General features: G+C 46.1%; 1 protein-coding gene and 1 pseudogene across 2 annotated transcripts in view; one reads left to right on the forward strand and one right to left on the reverse strand.

Annotated features, from left to right (window-relative positions):
* EGFL6 (EGF like domain multiple 6) overlaps positions 1 to 26,434 on the reverse strand; it is a 60,227-nt gene extending 33,793 nt beyond the window's left edge. The window contains exons 1-3 of one of the 2 annotated variants that reach the window (XM_045800687.2): positions 26,154 to 26,434; positions 5,940 to 6,052; positions 1,754 to 1,846 (exon numbers count right to left, since the gene is read on the reverse strand). In XM_045800687.2, coding sequence (XP_045656643.2) covers positions 1,754 to 1,846; positions 5,940 to 6,052; positions 26,154 to 26,227 — 280 coding nt within the window. In that variant the 5' untranslated portion in view covers positions 26,228 to 26,434. The remainder of the gene's footprint in view (positions 1 to 1,753; positions 1,847 to 5,939; positions 6,053 to 26,153) is intronic. The other variant, XM_045800685.2, reaches the window with a different exon arrangement.
* Positions 23,138 to 23,633, forward strand: LOC123794517 (transcription factor BTF3 pseudogene; annotated as a pseudogene).
* Positions 26,435 to 26,730: the final 296 nt, after the last annotated feature.

The raw sequence follows: 26,730 nt of genomic DNA on the forward strand, positions 1-26,730 counted from the left end.
GCGCGGTCCTTGCCACGCCTCTCCGGCAGGTGGGTGCAGTTCTCAGAAGCAGGCGAGCACGCCGGCCTCTGCTGCTGGTGGGACGTCAGAGGCTCAGAGGTTCCCCCCTGAGCTGCAGGGCTGGAGCTATATAAATACTTCAGTGAATGCGGCTAACCTCGCAGCTTGGCAGCAAGGCCTGGGGGTGGCACAGTGGAGTGGCTGCCTGCCCGTCTCTGGGACTCTGTCCGTCCCTCCAGAAGCCCGGCAGCCCCAGGGACAGCCGAACTTGCTGTGCTGCTCTTTGCTCGACTGCATTATCGGACCGCAGACGCTTTCTGAACTACAGAATTCTTCACCCCCCAGGGCCCCTCGGCCTCAGCACTGCTGACATTTGGGGTAGATCGTTCTCCGTGGTGGGGGCTGCCCCGCGCACTGTAAGAGGCTGAGTAGCCTCCCTGGGTTCCACCCACTAGATGCCAGGAGCACCCCCCAAATGTCTTCAGACATTGCCAGGTGTCCCCTGGGGTAAGGTTCCCAGATGGAGCAAACAGAAATAGGGGATGCCCAGTTAAATTTGAATTTTAGATAACTGACTGATAACTTTTTTAGTCGATGTATGTCTCACGCAATATTTGAGACCTACGTACCTTATAAAATTATCTGCTGTTTATCTGCAACTTAAATCTGCCTTGAGATCTATATTTTATCCGGCAACTCTTTCTGGGGAATCAAATTGCCCAAGTTGAGAACCACTGTTGTCCATAGTATAAATACACTCCTTAATACCTTCGGATAAACAGTTTATGATAAGTCCTAAAGTACCTTTTTAAATATGTCAATTATAATAAAATATATAATATAAATATATTTATAAATATAAATAAATATATATAAATATATAAATACAAATAAATATATAAATATATAAATAAATATAAATAAACTATTTATAAATATAAATAAAAAATATAATAAAAACATGCATGTCATTCAACCTAACAATTCTATTTTCGGACATTTATCCTATAAAAATAGTCAAGGGTGCAAGGATATATGTGGAATGACTTCTGACTCAGCACTGCTTGTAACGGCAAGACACTGGGGCCAAGGCAGATAAGAGTGGTTAAACGAAGTATTTTTTACACCCATGATAAAAGCATTTGCATCGGGGCCGAGGATACAGCCTTGAGAAGCACGAGCCAGCTCTGTATGTGCGGACACGCAAAACTGCCCAGGAGAAACACTCGTGTCTGAAGCATCACAGAAACAGCCCCCGGGGTGCTCGCTCGGGCAGTAAAAATGGAACGACCCAGAGACGAGCCCTTCGGGGACTGAGGACAAACTCCTCACGCTGGTTTGAAGAGGGACTGGTGTGTGTGTGTGTGTGTGTGTGTGTGTGTTGATGGGAAACTCCGCTCCCACTTTTTAACTTCTATCTTTTTGCATCGTTGACGTTTTTTTCAGTAAAAAACATGCATTACTCTGGTAGTGTAAAAACACAATGAAAATTATTTTAGAAACAAGTTATTTGAGAGGAGGAAAAAAGGCCTTTTATCTGGCATCTTAACGAAAACATCAGAATGACTTTTATATTTTTCTAGAAGAGACTGAGGGAAAAATCTAGTTCTGAAACCCCTTTCACTTGAAGATTCAACTTACAACCTGTGAAACGGTGGGCAGGGCGTGTGTGGCACAGAGGCCTCTGCAGTGACTGCACAGCTTTGGAAAGCTCTGGTTCGTCTGTGCTCGGGCCCTGGCCTCTAGTACTGACCTTGACTGCAGGTTTTCCCGGTGTATCCTGGAAGGCATCTACACTTGTTTGGTCCCACACACTCACCGAACTTGCATCCAGGTTCACACGTCGCTGTGGAAGGGAAAGGTGCTTTGATGATACAAGAACAGGAGTAGTTGGCACAGAGAAATGCACGCAGGTCAAACTCGGCAGCCTTCCGTACGGCGGAGAAATCCATGGGGGCATGGAGAGGATGCTCTGCTTCCTCTCTAGTCAGTCTGTCCCCTCGGGACACTGGAAAGGGTTCTGCTTGAGAACTAGATCACTCTTCGCCCCCCACCCCAACTGAGTGCGAGTTTACCCAAGTTTATCACAACTTCGCCTAGCACTGCCGTGCCTCCAAGTGGCATTCAAAGAAAAACAGCCTCCCAGACCACAGGCAGCTAGTTTTGCACATAAACACAAGAACATTTAATAAAAGAAGTAGCTGGAAGGGATTCCAGAGCAATCCTGGGTCAAGTGTCAAGGTCCTCCTGCTTTCTGTCACTGGCCTCTTTTTTGTCTTCCATATTTCTCCTATTTTGCTTTTGAATGATCAAACTCGATTTTTAAAGCTGTGTGTGATCAGTCAAAATGACTGAGCCAGAGATGGAAGGCAGGGAGGCACGACTTCCAGCCCTAAGGATGGGAACTAGAAGCATCATGAGGAGGGGAGGATGCTGGCACGACAGAGGCAAGATTTGTTTCTTCTGTTTTTGTTTTTGTTTTTTTTCACTTCTATATCCAGACACCTGACACAAATTGGGCACTCCATTAAGTATTTGTTTGATGAGAGAAGTGATGGGAGAAACACCAAGGATAGAAAGTTTCACTGGGTTGGGAGCAAGAAAAAATAGTCGAAGATGATGGAAAGTTTGAGTCCGGTTCATAGGGAGGAGGGAGGGAGAAGAGGCCGTGGATGGGACAAAAGGAATATGGGGAAACCCAAAGAGGAAGAGGGGACAGGACAAAAGAAAAATGAATGAGAGAGAAAGGAGTCTGCAGGGAGTCGGGAGCCCTGAGCAGCTTCTGGATCTAGTAGGAGCTCAGGAACCAGCCAGCGCCCGAAAGGATGACTCAGCAACAGCCCAGGAGTGCGGCCTACTTCCCTTCCCGTTGAGTCCCTGGCTCGACCGCAGCATCTCCCCACTCGACCCCAAACCCTATTCTTTGTTAACGTCAACATTTATCTCCCAGTCACCTGGACCCCAAATCCTGTTCATCTCTATCTTCTCTTGTGACAACCCATCCGTGAGAACATCCCATCCTTGCTTCTGTCACCCAAGTCACTCACTGACCAGACACTCATCTAGCTAATGGGAATCAAGCTGCCCACAGGAATCTGGGCAACAACACTGCACCTCTCTCCACCCCTTCTCCCCACCACAGCCTGTGACAGAGAGCACCCGGCAACAGATGACTGACACAAGAATCCCCTTTACGGGCTCTGCTCCTAGAAAAGCTGATGCCAGACACGACATTAAACTGACATTCCAAGAGCATGGCTCTGATCAGGCCACGCCTTGCACACAAGTCACCAAACAATCCTTATTGCCTTTTGAATATCGTACAGGTATCATCACCATGACCCGGCTTCCATCTTAGTTTGCACCCTTGGCCTACTCTGTTCCCTACACAGAGGCAACACTATGGTCAAACTAAATTGCCTGCCATTCTCTAAACCGACCCTTTCTGCCTCTTCCTGTCTTGTTATCCCCACCCTGGGGCACCCCTTCCCCCCCTTCCAACGGTTAATATCCTCCCACTCCTTCAAGAGCTACTTTGCATGAGCCCTCCTTCCGGAAGGCTTCAGTGCTTTCTCCAGCCACGTCAGAACTTCTGCTCAACTTTGAGAATTCCACCGAACGTGGGTGGGTCTCACCCATGAAATCGATCAGGCTCCATCTTATGAAATAATTAGACATATATTTGGTTTCTATCCTTCACTTCTGTCTACTATCCAATTCCCAACACCTTCAGAACAGGGACTTAAACCTTCATCTTTGTTTCTCCTGCTGCATTTACTAGTGCTGTGGACACGTTAGACACTCAAATAGTTTCCAGTAGTAAATAAAGTAATCAGTGTAGACCTTTTACAGGGAAACATTTCATGGCTCTGAATAAATCCTAAGTGAGAAGGTAAGGAAAAAATGCTTCTTGGCAAAATTCTTCCCCTCCTGGAGGCAAAAGAGAATTTTGCTTTCCAGTGTCTGTTTTGTTATGGATATGCTCTTGGAAATGCTGTTTTAAGTTTAGAAAAATAAATTTTTTACTTTTTTAAGCCCTGAATACCTCCGTTCCCTGGAAAGTGATTTCCAACGTGGGCCAGATAGGAAAGCCAGGATCAATGCCAAATAGAACATAAGAGAAATGGTGAATAATGCCCTTGCTGCTATAAGGTCAAGGCTCCAGCAACATGTTTTCAATTTCCAGCGACTTTGGATCCGTGACTTGAACAACCAATCTACAGCCCAGGGAAATTCCGTTTATGTCTAACGGCCTGAGATGTAAGTGTAGCTACAGTTCTTGGTCTGTACTCCCTCCAACTCCTCCGTCTGCAGCTTTTCGCTGGGGTCTGTTTGGGGATGACTCACTGCCTCATCTTGCTAAGCGACATACATTTGCAGGTTAATGATACCGAGCTGAGCCATCTGCCCTGGGAGCAGATTTAGGCAGGGCAGGAGCCAAGATCTAGAAAGGTCCAGCGTGGAGTCAGGGCCTCCGGAGGAACGAGAGGTGAACAGGCGGACGGAAATGAAGTCCGGGGGGAGTGGGACCTCCCAGGCTGGGGTGCGACTCTGCCTGTTCGGGCAGGGGGACATGTCTTCTCATCTCATTACCACACAGCCCGCGCTCTGGCTTAGGAATCCGAGATCTGGCAATCAGGGGCTCGTCACCCTGTTACTCGGTGCTTCAAGGAGCACAGGACTTTACCGTCAGGAAGGACCATGCAAATCGGATATAATACATTACAGATTTTAGATACAAATTCATTGCAATTTAATACCTGAACGTTTCACCGGGGCGGCGGGGGTGCTCCTGAGCTCTGGGGCTTGCCTACGGTGCACAGTGAGCACTGTGCTTGAGGCCTCTGCACGTGCCCTTTCAACAGCTCGCTCTAAATTCCTTCCTGCCTGTGGTCTTACATTGTCCACAAAAGCATCAAGAACGTGACCGGCTGTCTGCGGCGTGGCCAAGCTGCTCTGATTTGGTTACAGAGTAGACCTTACAGAAAGCCAAAGCTCACCCTCATTTATTCACCGGAAACATGGTCAGCTTTATGGCAGTCAGTGCGGAGGCTCGTGCAACTCTAAGACTCCAAACCATGCGGTCCACGTGGGTTTTGCCCTTTCCACCTGACTGCCTTCGCATGAAAATGTGCTGTGTCTAGAAAAAGAATTCAGCAACATTTAATGCCTGCATCGTATGTGCTTTGAAGGGACAGGAGAGTCATGGGTCCTTTCTGAATCAAGGGTGATTTAGGAGACATTTTCTAGGCATGCCAGGTACTGAGCACACCCTTTAATGCTTACACTCCTTCCCCTGTGAAATGGGGATTAATCTCTCCACCTCGCAGAGAGGTCGCACATCAGCCAGCTCACCTACCGTGCCCAAAGTCACCCACATCATTCGGACATTCCCAAGACAATGCCCGTGATCAGGACACTGGAGGCCCAGTCAGTGTGAGGACCCACCCTCTTTTTGAATTGACAAAGCCCCAGGGGGATGTTCTAACTTTCTTTATCTAGGTAGGCAATAACACTCTTCAAATATTTTTTTCTAGTATCTTGATAATCTTGTCACCAGGAAACTGATGGTGGGTGGCACGCAGGTCAGCGCCTTTCAATGTATTGAAGTTCTGTGTTCACCTGTGGTCTATCCAGATATTTCTGAACCAGCTAGAGTGGAGGAGTTTCGGGCAGAGACAGAAGGTAGTACTGTTATTCTTAAAAAAAAAAAAAAAAAAGCTAACATTTTTGTGCTTTCCCGTGTATAATCCAGCATGACGCACACCAACACCTAAAGCGTATGGGACACAGTTGTGTGTTTATCCTATTTAACAGAGTAAGGGATTTGGTGACAATGGGTGGACCATTTGGTGACAGCTTACGGTGTCTTGGATAAAAACCTAAGGACACTGGCCTAGGACTGGAGCCCAGGGTGGTCTGAGCGTTTGCACCATTACCTTCACAGACTCCCTTGCTGTTCCTTCTCCAGCCATAGCAGCAGGCCAGCTTAGTCCCATAGCGACAGACCCCCAGCTGCAGCGTGGACGTGGACAGCCCATGATCCTCTGGACTGTGGATAAGGAGTCACATGTTAGTATGGAGAACACAGAAAGGACAACAGAGACTCCTGCCAGTAAATGAACGGGAGAGATGACAATGACCTGGTGAAATTCAATAAACCTCCCCTCAGGGCTCAGTTAGATTCTGAAAGCCTGAATGTGGGCTTGCCAGCCTTCCCCAATCATTAAGTGCTGTCCATTTCTTTCTTCCCCGGGGTTAAAAGAATCGGGTTACATAATCTATAAAACTAGGGCGCGTGAAAGTGGCCAAGAGTTTGTCTCCGAACCCTGTCGAGTGCCAATTTTCCAATCTGCTCTGTGCAGACACGGTGCGGTCCAGGTCTGTGTCTGTTCCAGCACCGAGCGTGGTCATGTGACCCCGTGGCCCCGTGGCTTTGTCCCCGACAAGAACGCTGTACTTCTACCTCCTCGGCCACCTGGGAGCCACACAGACTGGACTCTCCACATCCCCGACCGTTCGGAGCGTGAAGGGCCCTACAGAGCCTCCCGCGAAGCTCTCTCGTGCTACAGGTGAGGAAGTGCCAGCCGCGTGGGGCACAACCACATCCCCAGCAGAGCCACGTGTCAGGGATTTCAGCCCAGGGTGGGTTCTCATTCCTCACCGCCTCCTAGAAACACCATTTGCTAAACTCTTCAACCGTAGAGCAGGGGTTGGCAAATGCTTTTCAGAAAGGGTCAGATGGTAAATATTTTAGGCTCTGCCATCAGTAGGGCTGACCGGTCTCTGTCCAAGCCCAAGGGCAGCCAGATGGGCAACAGTGGGCAACAGCAGACAGATGGGCATAACTGGGTTCAATAAAACTTTTATTTATGGACACCCAAATTTGAATTTAATATACTTTTCACATGTCATGTAATAGCATTCTTCCTTTAGCTTAGCTTTAACCAGTTGAAAAGGTAAAACCAGGGGTGCCTGGGTGGCTCAGTTGGTTAAGCATCTGCCTTTGGCTCAGGTCGTGATCTCAGGGTCCTGGGATTGACTCCCGCATCGGGCTCTCTGCTCAGCGCGGGGTGGGGGTGTCTGCTTCTCCCTCTCCCTCTGCCTGCCGCTCTGCCTGCTTGTGCTCTCTCTCTGTCAAATAAATGGACAGAATCTTTAAAAAAAAAAAAAAAGGTAAAACCAGGCTGAGCTCTCAGGTCATGTAAAAGCAGAGGGCACCCAGCCTTGGCCTGCGGCTGTAGCTTGCCAAACCCGATCAAAGAGCCGAGGAGTGAGTCCGGCCACCAAGCGCCCCTCAACATTCTGGGCCACGATGGAAGCTCGCTGCACAGCTGCGTACTTACTGACCTAGTAGTGGCCTGGGCTGCTACCAGCTTCTAGAAGAAAAGACTTTGAGTTTGTATTTTGTGGAGGGCTGGGATTGTGTCCTCGGGCATATTAAATACAACATAAAATGGTTCCTGGGCTCTTTAACAGACAAGGAATGCACATCTGACCATGTGCTTTCTGCTGCAGGACTGAGTTTTCTGCAAGTTAATAGTCCTTAGTCAAGGTCGGGAAGTGCCACAGCCTCGCAGTTTCCCCCGCGCTCTGCCTCTCCCACCCACTGGTTCTTCAGTTAAAGCCACAAAGATATGGTTTGGGACATTTCACTAACTGAGAACACCAAATGCAAGGATGATTTTATGATTTAACTTTTCTTAAACGGGACTTTTTTTTCATCTTCTGATGAAACTAATTTGGGGGATTTGTAAGTCATTTGCTCAACCATTTATTTTTTTACTTTTTTTAAGCTTTTGTTTATTTATTTGAGAGAGGGAAAGCACAAGCACGGGGAGCTGGAGAGGGAGAAGCAGGTTCCCCGCTGAGCAGGGAGCCTGACGCAAGGGCTCGATCCCAGGACCTTGGGAACACAACCTGAGCCAAAGGCAGACGCTTAACCGACTGAGCCACCCAGGCACCTTGCTTAACCATTTAGAACAGGGTTTTTCAACCTCTACACAACTCACATTTGGGGCCAGAGAAATCTCTGCCATTGGGGGCTGTCTTGTGCATCGCAGGACAGGTACCAGCATCCCTGGCCTCTACCTCTCTCGTTGGGGAAGGTGAAAATGTCTCTAGGCACGGCCAACGGTCCCTTGTTAAGTCTTACTGCAAGTAAGACATTCGTTCAGCACTTGTGATATCCCAAGTACTGTCTTAGGCACGTAGAGTGATGAAAAAGACCCAATCTTTTCTCTCTTAAACTCCGAAACCATTATAAACAGATATACTGCAGTACAGGACAGCATGGCAGGTATCATAATAATACAGTCACCTGTCATAATCTAATCTGGACATTGCTAACAATTCTGCAGGGGATACCGCTATCTTGACCCCGTCTGCACATAACTAACAAGTCCCAAACAAGAAACTACAGACTACTGAACATAAAGTGTGCCGAGTAAATACATGCTAGTCCACACAGAATGATGTACTTAAGAATCTTTGTTTGGCATTTTTAAAACGGATATAGTTCACATAATGAAACGCGGCGGTTTTTAGTATATTCACTATGTTCTGCAACCATCACCACTATCTAATTCCAGAACATTTCCATCCCTCCAAAAAGAAACCCCATACCCAATAGCAGTTAGTCCCAATTCCCTGCCGCCCAATCCTCCGACCCCTGGCCACCACAAATCTTTTTGTCTCTGGATTTGCCTTTCCTGGACATTTCACAGAAATGTAATCATACACTATGTGATCTTTTATGCCCGTCTTCTTTCACTTAATATGCTTTCCAGGTTCGTCCATGCTATGGCATGTAATAGTACTCCATTCCTTTCTATGGCTGAATAACCTTCCATTGTATGGATGGACCACATTTGTTTATCCAGTCACCAGCTGATGGACATTCGGGTGGTTTCCACATTTTGGCTATTACAAATAATACTGCTATGAACATTGGCGTACAAGTTTTTGTATGGACATATGTTTTCATTTCTCTTTGGTATATACCTAGGAGTGGAAATGCTAGGTCATATGCTAACCATGTGTAACTTTTTGAGAAACTGCCACACAGTTTATCAAGATGGCTGCTTCATGGGGCACCTGGGTGGCTCAGTCAGTTAAGCGTCTGCCTTCTGCTCAGGTCATGATCTCCAGGTCCTGGGATGGAGCCCTGCATCAGGATTCCTGCTCAGCAGGGAGTCTGCTTCTCTCTCTCTCCCTCTGCCCCTCCCCACTGCTAGTTCTCTATCTCAAATAAATAAAATCTTAAAAAAAAAAGATTTTATTTATTTATTAGAGAGAAAGCATGTGAGCACGAGTTGGGGGGGGCAGAGGGAGAGGGAGAAGCAGGCTCCCCACTGAGCAGGGAGCCGGAGGCGGGGCTCAATCCCAGGACCCTGGGATCGTGACCTCAGCCAAAGGCAGACGCTTAACCAACTGAGCCACCCAGGTGCCCCTTAATTCCATATTTTTATAAGGAATGGAGGATTCATTTAATTAGACTTCAATCTATCAAAACAGTGGAGATGACCTGCCAACTTCTTGACTATAGGTTTGCTAGGAAGGGCCCTACCTATTTTCCTGACGCCCCGAGCCCCAGCTTATTCCACAGAGCATGAATACGTACTGAGCACCGTGCTAGGTACTGGGAATACAGAGATGAACATGGTGCACAGGGTCCCTGACTATGAGCTCTTAGAGAAGAGCGTAAGGGTACCAGAGGCACTAAACACATTCAGTCAGCTAGAGAGACTTAAAGCAAAGAAACACTCTGGTTGAAGGGATCCAAGACGTTCTCTCTGAGGGTGCACCTTTAAGTGAAATGGAAGATGAACAGAAGTCAACCACATGAAATGAGGGAAAGCATATTATAAGCAGGAGTCACAGAACGAGTGCAGGGTAAGAGATAAGAGACCCCATGCTTGTGCTTGAGGAACCGATAGAAAGATCAGAGGAGTGGAGCAAAGGGAGGGAGATGAGCGGGTTACGGCACAGAGCACCACGGCAGTCAAGCTAGGGCTATGAGGCCTGACAGAGGAGTGGTAATAGGGCAGCACAGAAGGATTTTGAATAGGGAGGTTATCTGAGAACATTTTCCCTTAGAAAAATATTATCATGGCAGCAGTCTGGAAAATGGATGAGATGGAGACAGATGGAAGCAGGGATACCAGTTGGCTTGGAAGAAGAGACCAGAGGGTCAGCAGCAACCGTGAGGAACGTAAGATCTCTGCCGCCGTGGAGGTCATAGTCTGGTCAATTGGATCTGGAGTGTGAGAGGGATGCAATATCAGGTAGACAGCAGTGCTGTTATTTCTAGAATGGGGAATATGGATGGAGGACCATGTTCAGGAATAGGATAAATGAGGAGTTCTCTTCGGGACATGCTAATTAAACAGACAACCAAGAGATGTTGAGTAGGAAGTTGGATATTTGGGCCAGAAGTCCAGGAGGCAGGACTGGGGTTGGGAGTTATCTGCAGGCAGCTGGTTACTGAATCCATGGGAATGAATGTAGTGTAAGAAGAAAAGAAGGCCTAGGGCACAGCCCCAAGGAAACTACCATGTAAGAAGTGGGCCATGGAGAAGAAAGGTGCAGAAAGAGACCCAGGCAATACTCAGAAAGGTAAAAGGAATACCAGGTTAAGCCAAATGCAGAATGTTTCTAGAAAAAGCAGGATCAGCTCTGATGTTGAGTGGCTATGAAATACGATGGTTAGGACGACGGCTCCTTCCTGAGTTTGAATCCTGGCTCTACTATACATGAACCTATGGCTTCCAGCAAGTTACTTCACCTTTCTATGCCTCAACGATCTCATTTGCCAAATGGGGATAAAAAGGGTATTTACTTTAAGGGCTTTTGTGACAATGGAATGATGCAATATATCTAAAGGGCCTGGAGCAGTGAGTAACACAGGGAACGTTCTCTAACTCATCACTTTTAGTAGTACTATTAGTAGGATTAAGATTGTTACTAGATGTGTTGAATAAGGTATAAAGTTTAAAACCGCCACGGATGCATAATCAATGAAATGAATCACAGTTTGAATTAGGTTTCGCTTTAGTCTGAGTCCTCTGAAAAGCAGAAGCCATGAGGGGATTAAACGTGCAAGGATGTTATTACAGGAAACACCTGTGAGAGAAAATGGCGAGAGAGCTGGGGAAGGCTGGGAAGGCCATCGGACCACCATGGGAGGCTGACCCTGAGTGAAGCAAAGACGGAAAGAAGGTTGGGTGCAGGCATCCGAGGCTGCTGTGTAGTCTAAGGAGGGTTTGGCAAAACTGAGGGGGAGTCCTTGAGCCAAAATGGTATTTCCCACAAAAGGTCCTGCCATGGTATCGCTGCCATGCTCCTTCTGGAAGGTGACCTGGCAGGAGCAGTCCATGGGAGGCATGGCTTTGCTCAAATGTGCTGATGGCTTTCTGGAAGTCTGCAGCTGGAAGTCTGCAAGGCACATTCTCACAGCTGCCACAGTCTCCATGTGACTTTACTTGTTAATGTATGTAGGAATCCATTTTCACTGCAAGGGGAGCTTACTGGAGAATTTCACCTTAAAGAAAGTGACCTTAGACATCAGCCAGTTCTAACCTATCATTTTACACATGAAGAAACCAGGGCCAAGAAAAAGACCAGGTGACTTGACATTGGTATTGAAGTCCGACGGGAACACACTTCACCAAAGTATGGAGGGGGAATTGGATTTGCCACCTCAAAACATGTGTCTTCAGCAGAAGGATTATTTGGGGCTGACTATTCTTAAGAAACAGCAGACATAGGAAAAGCTCTGAAAACCTGAGTACAAGTTACCCTTGTGGGGCACACCTGGGTGGCTCAGTTGGTGAAGCGTCTGCCTTCAGCTCAGGTCATGACCTCAGGATCCTGGGATTGAGCCCCACGTCAGCTCCCTGCTCAGTGGGGGTCTGCCTCTCCCTCTCCCTCTGTTCTCGTGTTCTCTCTCTCTCAAGTAAATAAATAAAATCTTTAAAAAAAAAGTTATAATTGTGTAAGAGTATCTACATTTATAAGGAAAATCTCCATATGTAAGGGTGTCTCCCTCTCTGACTCTCCAGAAGCTGTTATCAGGGGCGCCTGAGTGACTGTTGGTTAAGCATCTGCCTTTGGCTCAGGTCATGATCCCAGGGTCCTGGAATTAAGTCCCATATTGGGTTCCCTGCTCAGTGGGCAGCCTGCTTCTCCCTCTGCCCCTCCCCCTGCTTATGCTTTCTCTCTCTCAAATAAATAAATAAAATGTTTTAAAAAAAAGAAGAAGAAGCTGTTATCAATGGAGAAGGCCGGACTTACCTCCCATAACCTGCTCTCCCAACCTCCAACATCTTTTATCTTTAGCTGGAGATGGTATTAAGGTGGTAGCTTGTGCTATTTTGAGTTACTCAGTTTTCCTGGGTATCTCCCAGGTATACAGCAGGTATATAAGTTATTTACTTCTGTTTCATTTTCTCCTATTAATCTGTCTTTTATTACAGGGGGATCTCAGCCAAGAACCTAGGAGGGTAGAGGGAAAATTATCTTTCCTCCCCTGCACTATTCATTCATCCAGCTATCCATTTGTTCACCCAAAATGTATTAGGTAACTACACATGTCAGGCACTGTAATAGTCACTGAGACTCTAGACATATATGAGAACAGCCCCTGCCCACAAAGAACTTACAGTCTAGGGATACAGCTGGACAAGTGAACAGATAATTATATTCCAACATGAAAAATCTCACAAAAGGAGTAAGTTCTCAGGAGCTAGGGGAAGATGTAGTATCGTTAGGTTACAGGTGGGTGGGTGAGGGGTTTTCTGGAGGAAATGGGGCCTGATATGAATCCTGGAGACTGGTGGGAATTACCTGGGTAAAATGAAAGGAGGCCATTTGGTGGGGAAGATGTTCCAGGCAGAGAAAACAGCCTGTGCCAAGGAAGGAGCCACCAAGAACCTGAGGAGTTGGTGACCTATAAACTAGAGCATAGAAAGTGGTATGTGTTTAAAGCAGGAGAGTGGGAAGGGAGGTGGAAAGGGAAGTGGAGAGAATAGAGAGGAGGAGAAGGTAGCAGGGGCTGCAAAGAAAAGGCCTGTGACCACATAAAACATTTTGTCCATCCTGAAGGCTCTGGGGAGTTATAGAAGGATTTCAAGCAGTTGGAGATTTTGCAAAACAAAGCAGCCTCCATAAGAGTAGGGGGAACTCAATAAGCAACAACATTACTGAAAGCTGACACCAAAAGCAAAAGCAAAAATTGACAAGTAGGACATCAAACTAAAAAACTTCTGCACAGCAAAGGAAACCATCAACAAAATGAAAAGGCAAACTACTGAGTGGGAGAAAATATTTACTAATCACATATCTGGCAAGAGGTTAATACCCAAAATATAGAAAGAACTCATATAACTCAATAACAAAAAGACCAATCTGATTAAAAAATTGGAAGAGGATGTGAATAAACATTTTTCCAAAGACATCCAGATGGCCAACAGACACATGACAAGATGCTCAACATCTCTCATCATCAGCGAAATGCAAATCAAAACCACAGTGAGATATCACCTCACACCTGTTAGAATGGCTATTATCAAAAAGACAAGAAGTAACAAGTGTTGGTGAAGATGTGGAGTAAAGGGAACCTCTGTGCACTGCTGATGGGAATGTAAATTGGTGTGACCATTGTGGAAAACAGTATGGGGTTTTCTCACAAAATTACTACCATTTGCCAGCAATCCCACTTCTGCATATTTATCCAAAGAAAACGAAGCCACTAACTTGAAAAGATACATGCACGCCCCATGTTTGCTGCAGCATGATATACGATAGCCAAGATCTGGTAACAACCTAAGGGTTCAATGATGGATGAAGAGATAAAGAAAATGGGCTATAGGGGCGCCTGGGTGGCTCAGTCGTTAAGCATCTGCCTTTGGCTCAGGTCATGATCCCAGGGCCCAGGGGTCGAGCCCCGCATCGGGCTCCCTGCTCAGCGGGAAGCCTGCTTTTCCCTCTCCCACTCCCCCTGCTTGTGTTCCGTCTCTCACTGTGTCTCTCTCTGTCAAATAAATAAATAAAATCTTTAAAAAATATATTTAAAAAAAAAAGAAAATGTGCTATATACACAATGAGATACCATTCAAGTCATTTAAAAAAAAAAGAGAGAGTGAAATCTTGCCATTTGTGAAAACATGGATGGACCTTGAGGGCATTATGCTAAGTGAAATAAGTCAGACAGAGAAAGACAAATACCACATGAGCTCACTTATATGCGGAATCTAAAAAACAAAGAACAATAAAAAACAAGCTCATACATACAGAGAACAGACTGGTGGTTGCCAGAGGCAGGGAGGTGGGGGTGAAATGGGTGAAGGGGCTCAAAAGGTATAAACTTCCAGTTATAAAATAAGTCATAGGGATGTAATGTACAAATGGTGACTGTAGTTAACAATACTATTTTGCATATTTGAAAGTTGCTAAGAGAATAAATCTTTAAAGTTCTCATTACAAGAAAAAAATTTATAACTATGTATGGTGACAGATAATAAGTTGACTTATCATGATCATTTTGCAATATATACAAATATCGAATCATTACGTTGTATGTCTGTAACTAACACAATGTTACATGTCAGTTACACCTCAAAAAAAAAAAAGATTATTGAAACTGTTAGAGGTGAAATCACAACAAAAAAAATTGAAACTGGTTGAAATATGATATTTAAAAAAAAGCCTAATTAAAAACTTTAGTGAAAGAGTCCAGGGTCCTCTGTACAGGTGGGCAAACGCATTTCATATGTATTGGTCAAAGTGAATTACTTTTGATTGTAAAGAACACTGGCTGGGGTTAACTAACAGGAGAAAGTTACCAGAAGATGAAATTCATACACTGTTTGCACATTACCACAACTCTCCAGAGAAATCCTCTTTCTCGAGTTTTATTGCTTTCACATGCTTGTCTTTAGGTGAAAAGGTGAAACTGAGAAATCTGAGGTGTATCAATTTCTCCCAAGTCATAATTTTTGACATTGTACAAAGTATCACTTGTAAAGCTCTCCAAGATGTTAATGACTAACACTTGGGCCACCAAAAACTTGTTAATCAAGGTTTCTTATACACTGTAAAGAATTCCTTCCCCAGTCACAAATGCATTTTAGGATTACAGCTTTATAAGACGATAACAGAAATTTGTTCTTGAATCTAGCCTTATTCTCACTTGTTTTAAAAAAAGGAAACAATCGTTAAGAATCAACTCATGACTGAGAACTAGAAAGTGGATTCTGGTGTTTGGGCAACCACACAAATGAGAAAACGCCAGTTCAGCCCGCAGCTGCTCTTGTAAATGCAGCGACATGTTCTGTGCATATTTCCTAGAGAAGACCAAGTAGCTTGCAACAACATCGTCGGAAAAACCATCACAGAACCATGCAAGGCCATAAATGAGCAACATGCCTTTTACTTGATGGATGTGCCATCTCCATATTCACCCAGTTTTGAGAAATGCTTCAAAGGGACAGCCACAAATGGGATTTTAGTGGTTTTATCATCCAATTCTACATCTGGTCATGAAAATGGAAAAACAGTTTAAAGGGGGGGAATCTCTGGTGGATAAAATGGCTAATAATCACTTGCTGAGAAATTGATCTATTACACCAAGAATCCAGCTCTGCCTTCTAAGCTTGCCAGTTTTTTTTAAATGCACATATGCAGTCATTTAAAATTAGGGATAAAAAAGAAAAGTAAATATTAAAACATTTCTCTTTAAGTTGAAACAATATTATTGAGGGGAAGAAAGGAGTCCAGCACAGGCAAGCATGATATTGACAATAATAGCAGGGCACACTGTCTAATAAGATCTTTTAAAAACTGCTTTAAAAGCTTTAACCTATAGCTCCATACATAGCTCTCACATGGCATTGCAAGTTAATGTTAACAAATTATTCAGATGACTTTCCCAGCATCTTCTCCTTCTGCCTGTCCTTTGCTCTAATTCCTGCCCAATCACTAACTTTCCCATCATCAATTCAATTATTCTTTTACTTTAATATCTGGCTGTGAGTATTCTGGATAAGGGATGTAAACGATTAGGTTAAACTACATGAAACTTCTGTAAGTTAAAAATGGCCAAATATCTGTAATTTCATGATACAATTTAATGATCATGGAAGAGAAGGTTCAGTGCTCAGCAAATCCATTTCTGTGTCTCCTGGGCACAAAGCTACACTATGCTCCCCAGCCAGCCTGCCGGTTAGGTGGGGCCACAGGACTGGTTTAGGCCAACGGATAGTGGGCAGACCACCTCAAAGCCTGTTCATAAAGCCTCCCATGGGATCCTGGACACGTTCCTTTTCTATCAGCCTGCTGAATAAAAAGGACTGTGCTGACCTGGAGGAAATGGCACTTCAAGATGGATGGAGCCTGGTCCTGTGTGAAAGCACACTGTAGTGTCTCTCCAACATGCTGGGGACTTCAAGGCAGACAAAGAAATAAACTTTACTGTGTTCAGCCACTGCGATTTTGAGATGGTTTGAAACTAGCCTACCCTGCTCAACAGAGTAGTATTTCAAGAACCACTTCTTTTCCTAAAGTCTAGTGCACATGATCTTTTTCCTCAGATGTGAATCTATTCATACCAAAAAAAAAAAAATCTTACAAGGGGTGCTTGGGTGGCTCAGTCGGTTAGGTGTCCAACTCTTAATTTTGGCTCAAGTCATGATCGCAGGGTTGTGAGATTGAGCCCCGCATTGGGCTCTGCACTGGGCATGGAGCCTGCTCGGGTTTCTGTCTCTCCCTCTCCTCTGCACCCCCGGCCCCCTACCGCTCTTAAAAAAAATTTAAAAAAAACAACACAAAACTATCAATATGAATCGCATTTAGTTCCATATTTAGTGAAGCATGTATTTTTTAAAATGTATAAACCTGGAGCAGCGCATTCCAAGATACCAAGGAGGCATGGTTCTGGCAGAGTACCAGTCACTGGAACGTAACACACGTCTGAGTATAATGAGCTGGTATGCATTTGGCTGGATTGACCCAACCTCATGGGACCTGATAAACATGGGGTAATCAATCAAAAGGAATTCAGGAATCTAGAAAGAGAACTCCTGATCTTGGACTGAGATGACCCCAGCAACATCCTCTGCCATCTCAGGAGGCCTGGCTGGGCCGGCCAGCAGCTCGGTCTCTCAGATCTCTCTCGCTGAACACCGTTGGGCATATGGAAGGCCAGGGGAGCCTGGTTCCGAGGCGGGGAAGTGTCCGTGTAGATGAGCGAGTCTCTGTGGATAGGCGGCCCTGAGCTGTGGGAGTCTGAGCTGAATGCTCAATTGTCCCAGTTCCTTTAACGCATTATACAGCTTGCTGTCTACACTGATCAAATTAATCGTGAATCGCCGTCTCCACAGCTGAAGTTAATTTAAAAACATTCCAGGGATTGTGTAAGTAGTGTAGTGTTTCTTCATGGGATTCCTTATTTTCTGCGAAAACATACTGTGCCAGAATTCTTAGTGTGCTTGCTTATGGTCGGGTTCCAGGAAACTTTACGATAGTCTTTCTCCAAGACAAATTGAGAAGTTAAAACTTCTTTTGCTGATGTTTAAATATGTTGCAATGTGGCCAAACAAATGAAATAAATTTTTTTCTAAATAGGGACCATAAGGTCCAACCATGAGAATTCTTTGTTTCCTTCTGTTTTCATCAGCGTTCCCAGTATGGCAAGTCCATTGTACCTTACTGGTTAAGGTTAATTCTGGTTTCCCACCCATCTTCAACATACAGAGTCCAGGTGCAACAGGCCCAGGGTTGCCCCAAGGCGTCTCAGCTGCCTGGGTGTATAGGCACTGGAGAGCATGTGTTCTCCGTCTTCACACTGTCCATGCATCCACGGTACAGCAAAACTCAGCACCTTCCCTTGCTTCCTCTATTGCTCTCACTTACCTTCCGCGATCAGGGGTTGGGTGGAAACCGGGCATGGGGAGTGTCTTAGTGTGGGCTCCCCCAGAAGCAGGCTGAGACAAGGATGTGAGCACCAGTGCCTTGTCTACGAGGTAAAGGCACATGGGTCGGGGAGTGGGGAAGCGAGACGAGGAAGAGAAGGTAGTCAATAAAGCAAGGGTCATCCAGGCAGCTCCTTTAGTTTCCATCCACAGTGAGCACGGTGGGGAATGACAGAAAATGGGGAGTCAGAGCCACGGGCAACGGCAGGTCCACAGGGCCTTTTATGCCATCTGAAATAGAACAGATCTTATTCTGAACCCAATGGAAAGTCACTGAAAGGCTTTAAGGAAACGGCTAACACGATGTGATTTAAGTTTTGAGAGGAACACTCTGGAACGTGAACTAGAGGGCGCAAAAGCAGCAGCAAAGGGCAGCTGCTGTGGGGGTTCAGGTGAGAGAAGACGGTGTGGCTGGGCGGTGGCGGGCAGGAGAGAGAGCAGCACATGGGCTCGAGGCGCGGTCTGCGGTAGGATTTAGCGCCAGAGTGAACACGAGTGGGGAGAAGAGTGAGTGGTCAGGAATCATGCCCAGGTTTTTGCCTTGAACCAGTTTGGATACTCTTTGTCCTGGAAGAGGGAGCAAGGGTGAGATGGGGGGCAGTGAGTTCTGGAGAGCTGATCCAGAGCTCAGTTTGGGATGTCCACAGCTCAACGGGACAGCCCAACGGCTAGGCGAAGAACGCAGCAGAGCGCCTGGGGCTTGACATGCACCTTTCGAAGTCATCTACATACAGATGGCAGTGAAAGAGCTAGGACTGGCAAGATCTCCCAGAGAGAGTAGAGACAAGGAAGAAAATCGGGTCGGAGACAGAGCTCTGTGGAATGGAGGCTGATAAAAGAAGCTGGGAAGGAAAACCAGAAAGTGATGTGGTTTTAAAATATGCCCGCAGATTCTTTGATAGTCCGCCTTCCCAGAGGTGAAGCTTAATTCGCCTCCCCTTAGGTGGGACTGCACTTGGTGCCCGGCTTCACACAAAGCGGTCGCACTGGGAGTGATGGAGAGTAACTTCCAAGAGTAGGGCACAGAAGGCAGAGGACCTTTCGCCTTCTCTAAGTTCTTGCGACGTGGAAGTCTGCTGCCGTGCCACCAGGACACTCGAGCAGCCCCACGGGGAGCTCCCCGACGTGAGGAGCTGAGGCTTCCTGCCACCAGCCAGCGAGTCGCTGCGGTCTCCTGCCGGAGCCGGGTGAGCCGGCCACCTTGCAGCCAGCGCCCCCGCTGGAGTCAGGCCTTCTGAGAACAACAGTGTCGGCCAACAACTCGGCTGCAACCTCGCCGAAAACCCCAAGCCCCGTCCAGCTAAAGTGCTCCTGAATTCCCGGCTCACAGAAACAGTGAGGGATGATGAATCAATGTTGTTTTAAATCTCTGAGCTCTGGAGTCTTTGGTTGAAGAGCAACAGATAACCCATACGTGAAGAGCAAAGGTGATGATCTTTGTAAAGATGCTTGCTGCTTGGTATGCTGAGTTTTAATTTTGCATTTGTGCTCATCCCATCTGAGCTTCCCCGGATTATAAACACACTGATAACATGTGCATTCGGAAAGGAAAACTGCTGCCAATTTCTCTCAACCACGGTGCATTACCTTAAAGATGATTCTGTGTGATTGCGGGATCATTCTGAGCGTGAATTGGTCACGATGGGGTTGTCTTTATAGAACCCAGCCTGCGATGCCCTGCTTTGTTCTCTGCTTTCCCAACAAAGTCCGAGCTCCTTGGCTCAACATACAGGGCTCCTTGCAGCCTGCTTCCTGCTCGCCTTCTTGGCTATCACTGGGCTCGTGCCCCCAGATGCTGGCCAGTGCACTTCCTATCTGGGGCCAAGGCCTTCCTTTTACACCCCTTTTGCAGCTATGTATTGATCCATCCAGCCATTTATTTATTCCTACGCAGTACAAGGACAGCTTCAATGTCATCCCCTGTCTCCACTTTCCACGCCGACTCAATTTCTCTTATCTGATTTCTATGGAATGGTTCATATGTTCTATATGTGCTCTCTCTCTGTATACACACACACACACATACACAGTTTTACATGCATATATACACGTAAACATACACAGTTGATCTGTGAACAACATGGGAGTTAGGGGTGCCGACCCCCGGCACAGTCAAAGATCCTTGTATAACTTTTTTTTTTTTTTTAAGATTTTATTTATTTATTTGACAGAGATAGAGACAGCCAGCGAGAGAGGGAACACAAGCAGGGGGAGTGGGAGAGGAAGAAGCAGGCTCATAGCAGAGGAGCCTGACGTGGGGCTCGATCCCGTAACGCCGGGATCACGCCCTGAGCCGGAGGCAGACGCTTAACCGCTGTGCCACCCAGGCGCCCTCCTTGTATAACTTTTGACTCTCCCTAAATGTAACTACTAAAAGCTTACTGTTGACTGAAAGCCTTAGCAATAACAGAAAACATCTGATTAACTCACATTTTGTATATGTATTATATACGGTATTCCAATAAAGCAATCTAGAGAAAAGAATATGTTATCAAGGAAATTATAAGAAAAAATACATTTACAGTGCCGTACTATAAAAAATCCACATATAAGTGGACCCATGTGGTTCAAACCTGTGTTATAGGTCAACTGTAATATGTAAAAATACAAATATACATTCATTCTTTTGAATGCTTATATATAAAAGCATAAACACACGTTATTTATACGTAACATTATTTGCCTCTCCACCACAGTCCTATTAATGCACCAATTTTTTTGCTTAATGCCTACTATGTGCCAGGAACTGGGCTAGAAGCTAGAGTTACAACCCTCACCCTGCACCCCACTCACCAAAAAAGACAGATATGTTGCCTGCCCTACCAAGTTGTTTAGTGGGGATGGCAGATAGATATGAGTCTCCGGCATTCAGGAGAATGTTTGGGCATGTCATTTGTTCAATTAATGTTGAACTGAAGTGAATTAATTTTAACTACTTTTAAAGTATTGGTTTTTTGCATTTTGTCTGTTTTCATAAGCAAGACCTTCAGATTTAAAACAGGTTCTTGGAACCAATCCGTTGAAACCCAGCAAGTTAACTGATGAAACCAGAAGTACTGCTGATTACTCTGGACAAACCACCCCATGGAAAGTGATCTAATTATCCTTGGGAGATAGCCATGGCTTTCAATCTGCCACCTGTTCACTGTGATTATTTTAGGCAAATCATTTAATCGCTTAATCTTTTGAAACTCAAGTTTATTCATCTGTAAATGGGATATGATCTGTAATTTACACATGGCTGACATTGCAAGTGGTACCTCAATATCTCTCCTCCCCTTCTAGGTAATAAGATCCCTATTACGTGGCCCCTCCTCAGAAGCTCTCAACCAATGACTGATTGGAGTATAAATACCCCAGCTCCCTTGCCTTCAGGGGGGATAGCTCTGAGGCTTGTGTCCTACTGTCTTCTAGAATTCCCCAGCAGGACTGAACCACAGTGATAACTTATTTCCATAACATTTCTTTCCCAACTAGAACTTTCTGGGGTCACTACACAAATAAACCACATACACTCAAATCCTGATCTCAGAGTCTGCTTCTGAGAGAATGTAAGCTTAGAGGAAGGAGGTGGTGCTGGGGAGGGTGGAGCCTCAGAAATTCCTCACTTATTCTACACACATCCCCGGGTCATACTGGGCAGGAGTCAAGCTAAACAAGATCACTGGTGATAATGTATGAGAAAGCATTTTGCAAAAATGTCAGCTTTTATGTATCCAATATTTTTGGAGAAATAAATGTGGAACATTGGAATGGCACTGCTCTTAAAGCAGAAAATCAAATCAAATAAAGTTATTGGAAATTCACTTTATTTCTTCAAGTTTCTCCATCCCAATGTCTGTCAAATAGGCACAATATCTGTTTCATAGGGTTGATGAGAGAAGTGATTGAAAGCACACTGAAAAGTGCTGACACATAGTAGAGTCTCACCAATATTTGTTGAACACCAATCTGATTTATAAAGACTAGATAATATACTTATTTTCATTTTAATCTTTACGCAACCTTGGCTTATGCACATAAATCACATATAAATAGGACCGTAATATCTTCTAAACTAATGAAACTATTGAAGTAAGTTTGCTCAGAAGTGATTTCTATGTTGTAATCAAACATTTCATCATTACTATTTCCTAGAAAAACTTAGCTCTTGAGTTTTGGGTATACTCCCACAAATTCTAGTTTTAAGAATAAGAGAGGAATGATACCTCAACCACTCACAAATCACTAAAATCATGTTTCAAAATAAGATCCAACCCATAAAACCAAGAACAACCAACTTGCAGTTCACGCTTCCTGTGCAAGACTGAATAATGGCCTCCCCAAAGATGTCCACGTCCTACCTAATCCTTAGAACCTGTAAATGTTACCTTATATGGCAAAAGGGACTTTGCGGATATGATCAAATTAAGGATCTTATGATAAGGGGATCATCCTGGATTATCTGGGTGGGCCTGGTATAATCACAGGTTTCTTTGTAGATAAAGGAGGAAGGAGACTAAGAAAAAAAGGCAAGGTGAGGAAGAAGAGATTGAAGTGATGTGGCCGCAAGCTTAGGATTGTTGGAAGCTTCTAGAAGCTCTAAGAGACAAGGCATGGATTCCCCCCTGGAGCCTCCAGAAAGAACAGCCCTGCCAACACCTTAATTTTAGCCCCTTAAGACTCACTTTGGATTTCTAATCTCCAGAACTCTAAGAGAATAAATCTGTGTTTTTTTGAGCTACAAAGTTTGTGGAAAATTACTACAATGGCACTTCCTTAGCAGGGCTCTGAGAGGAATCCGTTCTCAACGCAGGTGTGATTTACAGAAAGCAGGCATCACTCCCTGAGTGCAGACCTTAGCATGAACCCAGTCATTCCTTCATCTCACGTTATTTTTATTTGAATTCAATCAAGAAAAAAAATGTATAACAGAAATATGTTTTAAATAGGGAGTTGCTCCAATGTGAAAAGAACAGCAAAATTAATGTTTATTTTCTGTGCTCAAGGCCAAAAGATGCCAGTGCTAGGTCCTGGAACACTGTGGAGAGGGAATTCAGATCAATAAATGTTCTAGACTGGCAAATGGTCCCCACGCCCAAAGGGCATTTAAAAAGTCTAGGGTTCGACCTAATCTCAGCTGGTCCACCCGACACCCCCTGAGCGCCAACCCTCGTCCCTGGCACGGTCGCATTTCCGCTCCAACAAGATGGAAGAAACTACCACGAACCAGGAAAAACTCATCGAACTGCAAGCACAAGTGTGCAGGGGTGGGAAAGGAACCGCTCGCCGAAAGAAGGTGGTTCAGAGAAGGGCTAGGGTCCGCGAGAAAACACTTCAGTTCTCCTTAAAGAAGTTAGGGGTAAACAATACCTCTGGTATTTAAGAAGTGAAGATGTTCACGAGCCAAGGAACAAGGGTCCACTTTCATGGTTCCAGGCCGTGCTGAGACAGAGCGGCGGACAGGACCCCACCCGGCATCTTACACCAACGTGGTACAGACCGTCTGACTCGTTTAAGGAACTGGCTGAAGCTCTGCCCACACAGTCTGCGGGTGGAAAAGCACCCCTTGCTACCGGAGACCGGGGCGATGGCAAAGTTCCAGATCTTGCAGAGAATTTTGATGAAGTTTCCAAGAATAAAGCAAATGGAACTGAGACACCTTCTGAAGAAGACAGGACTTGAAGAAGTTACTGGGAGCTGCTATTTTATGTTATGACTTTTTTAAAATTTTGTTTGTGGATCTGATAAAATCTAGATCTCTAGAATTTTTAAGTCCAAGCCCCTTGGACACTGTAGCACTTTTCAGCTTTTGCTTAGACACAATTCATTCTTTGCAGCTAATTAAGCTGGAAAAGCCTGGGAATAAAGTTTGAGACAAGGTTAATAAAGTCTTTTGCCTCGTAAAAAAATAAAAAATAAATAAATAAATAGAAATAAAAACAGTATAGGGCTCAAGCCAAATTCTGATGCTTAGGACCAGAAAAATGCATGCTGCTGCTGATTTATTCATTTGATGAGTGTTGACTGTCTACTATGCACTAAGCATTATTTAGGTGGCATGCAGTTTTCTAGATCACTAAAATTATGGTGCAGTATTTCTATTTAAAAAGCAAACCAACCATGGGATGCCCGGGTGGCTCAGGAGGTTAAGCGTCTGCCTTCGGCTCAGGTCATGATTCCAGGGTGCTGCTTCTCCCTTTGCCTGCCCCTTCCCCTGCATGTGCGCACTCGCTCTCTCTCTGACAAATAAATTTTTAAAAAATTTTAAAAAATTAAAAAAAACCCCAGTGCTTATATTAGAAATCTCTATACAGCAGTCACAGTTTTTACTATAAGGTGTAAAGCCCCTGGAAACAAGCAGTGGGCACCTTGTCTTTTCTGTAAAGGAATCACCCAGCATGTGGAGGCTGGAGTTGATGGAACACGGCGTCTGCATAGCTCCCGAAGAGCCGACCACTTGCCGTCTCCAAGCCTGTTGAGCAGATAATAAACACACCATCTCGGGAACCTGATACTGTGTAAAGAAAGCACATTTCACATCTTGAAAACCACAGAATCGCAGAATCCTGACACGGATTCTTCACTTTAATATTCCTTGGTTTATGGGGGGCTTTTCGGCTTTTCATTTAATTTGGTGGCACTTTGAAAGTGAAGCTCTTGGAGGTCGGTTTGCTGGCTGCTAAGAACTGCTAATCTCATCTCCCAAGAGCGGTCGGTCATTCTTAAGTGGGCTTTCTAACAACACGCGAACCTCCACGTTCAAGGGGAATGTGATTAGGAGCAAATTGCATCTGCTTACATTTTTATTGTGGAAAGGAAATTGAAACTTACGATCCTACATTCTAAGAACCTGGTTTGAGGTTTGTTCTGTTTGAACTTCAAAATCCCTTAATACTGTGGCTGACTGATGAAAGATTTTTTTCCTGTAAGTCAAACAAAGATAGTCAGGCTCACCTTTCAGAAGCCTGTTCCAAACCACGGCTCCCAGCCTGCTCTCCCCAGGAAGTGTTTGACTAAAAAAAATCTCTGTAAGGCAGTGATTCTGCAAGCCACTGCCCCCCACCCCTACCTTGGGCAACGTCTGGAGACATTTTTGGTGGAGAGGGGGCTACTAGCATCTAGTGGGTGGAGGCCACAGAAACTGCTCAAAATCCTACAATGCACAGGACAGTTTTTGGATCACCCCCAACCAGTAACTACCCAGCCCAGTGCTAAAGGTCAACAGTGGCCCAGAAGAGAAACACGGCTCTAGTGGACATCTCAGAAAGCAAGGTATCACAGCCAGAGAACCAGTGAGTGCTTCCTAAAAGGCCTGGGTTTGATTCAACGCCCGCTCCATCACTTACTACTGCCTGTGCCTCCTTGGGCAAGTTACCTAACTTCTCTGTGCCTCATTTTTCTTCTCTGCCACAAGGGGCTTATAATACTAGTACTTACCACACAGAACACTTACGGGCTTTCAAATGGGTTAATAGTCCGAAAGTGCTTCGAATACTGCCATGCCAACAGTAAGCACTATGTACGTGTGTGCTTACTAAGTGGCTTTGCTGATCTCGGAAAAAGTAAGTTTCAGGGCTTCAACAAGTTTACCAACAGTAGAGAAACGGCTTCAGATTTTAATTGCCATAGCAAGAAAAATAAGTCGATTTCATCTGACAACCACATCTTTTCTTTCCAGTTCATTAACCTTAATCAGAAAGGCACTAAGTAGAGGAGCCCCTTTCCCAGCCGGCTGGGCCCAAGCACAGCAAAGGCTTACTCTGTTGTCCTGTTTCTCCCCCTCCTCCCCCAGCAAAACCAGCGACTGACAATCAGTTGGTGCCCTTCAGATAGAACGGGAAGCACAAAACTACGCAGGCACAGAACCCACCCGCCCACCGCCACTCGCACCTCCGCGGGCACAGTAGATGCGTGCCCACCACCAAGCCAGAACGCACCCACCCGGCTGCTCCCAGAGCCTCCCTCCTCCCGAAACCCGCCCGACGCCACCAGGTGGGGCGCAGCTGGTGCAGAGGGACCGGGAACCAGCCTCGCCAAAGGGGCGCGGGAAGGAAAGCCCGTGCGCGCCCCGGGCCTGGCACCTGGTGAAATCCCGGCTCAGGGCGCACAAACACACGCGCACACACCCCCACGCGGTGCCTGGAGGGACCGAGGAGAGAAGCCCCCGCAAGGAGGAGCTCAGGCCGGGCGATAAGCACTCACCTGGCCGCGTTCCCTAATCCACCTGCCACCCAGGGGAACAGCAGCGGGAGCGCCAGGGCCCAGCGCGGCGGCATCTTCTCGCGGGGCCTCCCTCCGCCGCCTCCCGCTGCTCCTCCTGAGCCCCCTCTCGGGAGGGCGCAGACCCCGGGGCGCTCCGGGCCGGCCGCCTCCGCTCTCCTCGGCGGCTCCGGGCCTCCGCTCTTCCCGGGCGCGGTCCCAGCGGGCGGCGGGGGTACCCTGGTGAGGCGCGCGGCGGCTCCTCTCCGGGTGCAGCGGGGCCCGGCGCGCGAGGGGAGGGCGGGGCGGGCGGTGCACATCTGGCTGGGACCCGCCTCCAGCACGACCCGCGCATCCTCCTCCGTGCTCTCTGCGCACCAGAGAAACTTCCCCCAGACTCAGTGCACTTCACTCTGGTCAGAGTCATGACGCCGCGCCATCTGTTTCAGACCGCTGTTTTGTGGCAGGTTTCGGTGATACCTGCGCCCGGATTTCAGAATCTGGTTAAGTCAAAGCAGGAACCAAGGATGCTGGTTCAGAACACTTCCATACCACTTTTGTTTAGGTTCTCATCATACGC

The sequence above is a fragment of the Ursus americanus genome, chromosome X (genome assembly GCF_024610735.1).
Source record: "Ursus americanus isolate L20-20 chromosome X, mUrsAme1.1.p, whole genome shotgun sequence".
NCBI classification, from domain to species: domain Eukaryota; kingdom Metazoa; phylum Chordata; class Mammalia; order Carnivora; family Ursidae; genus Ursus; species Ursus americanus.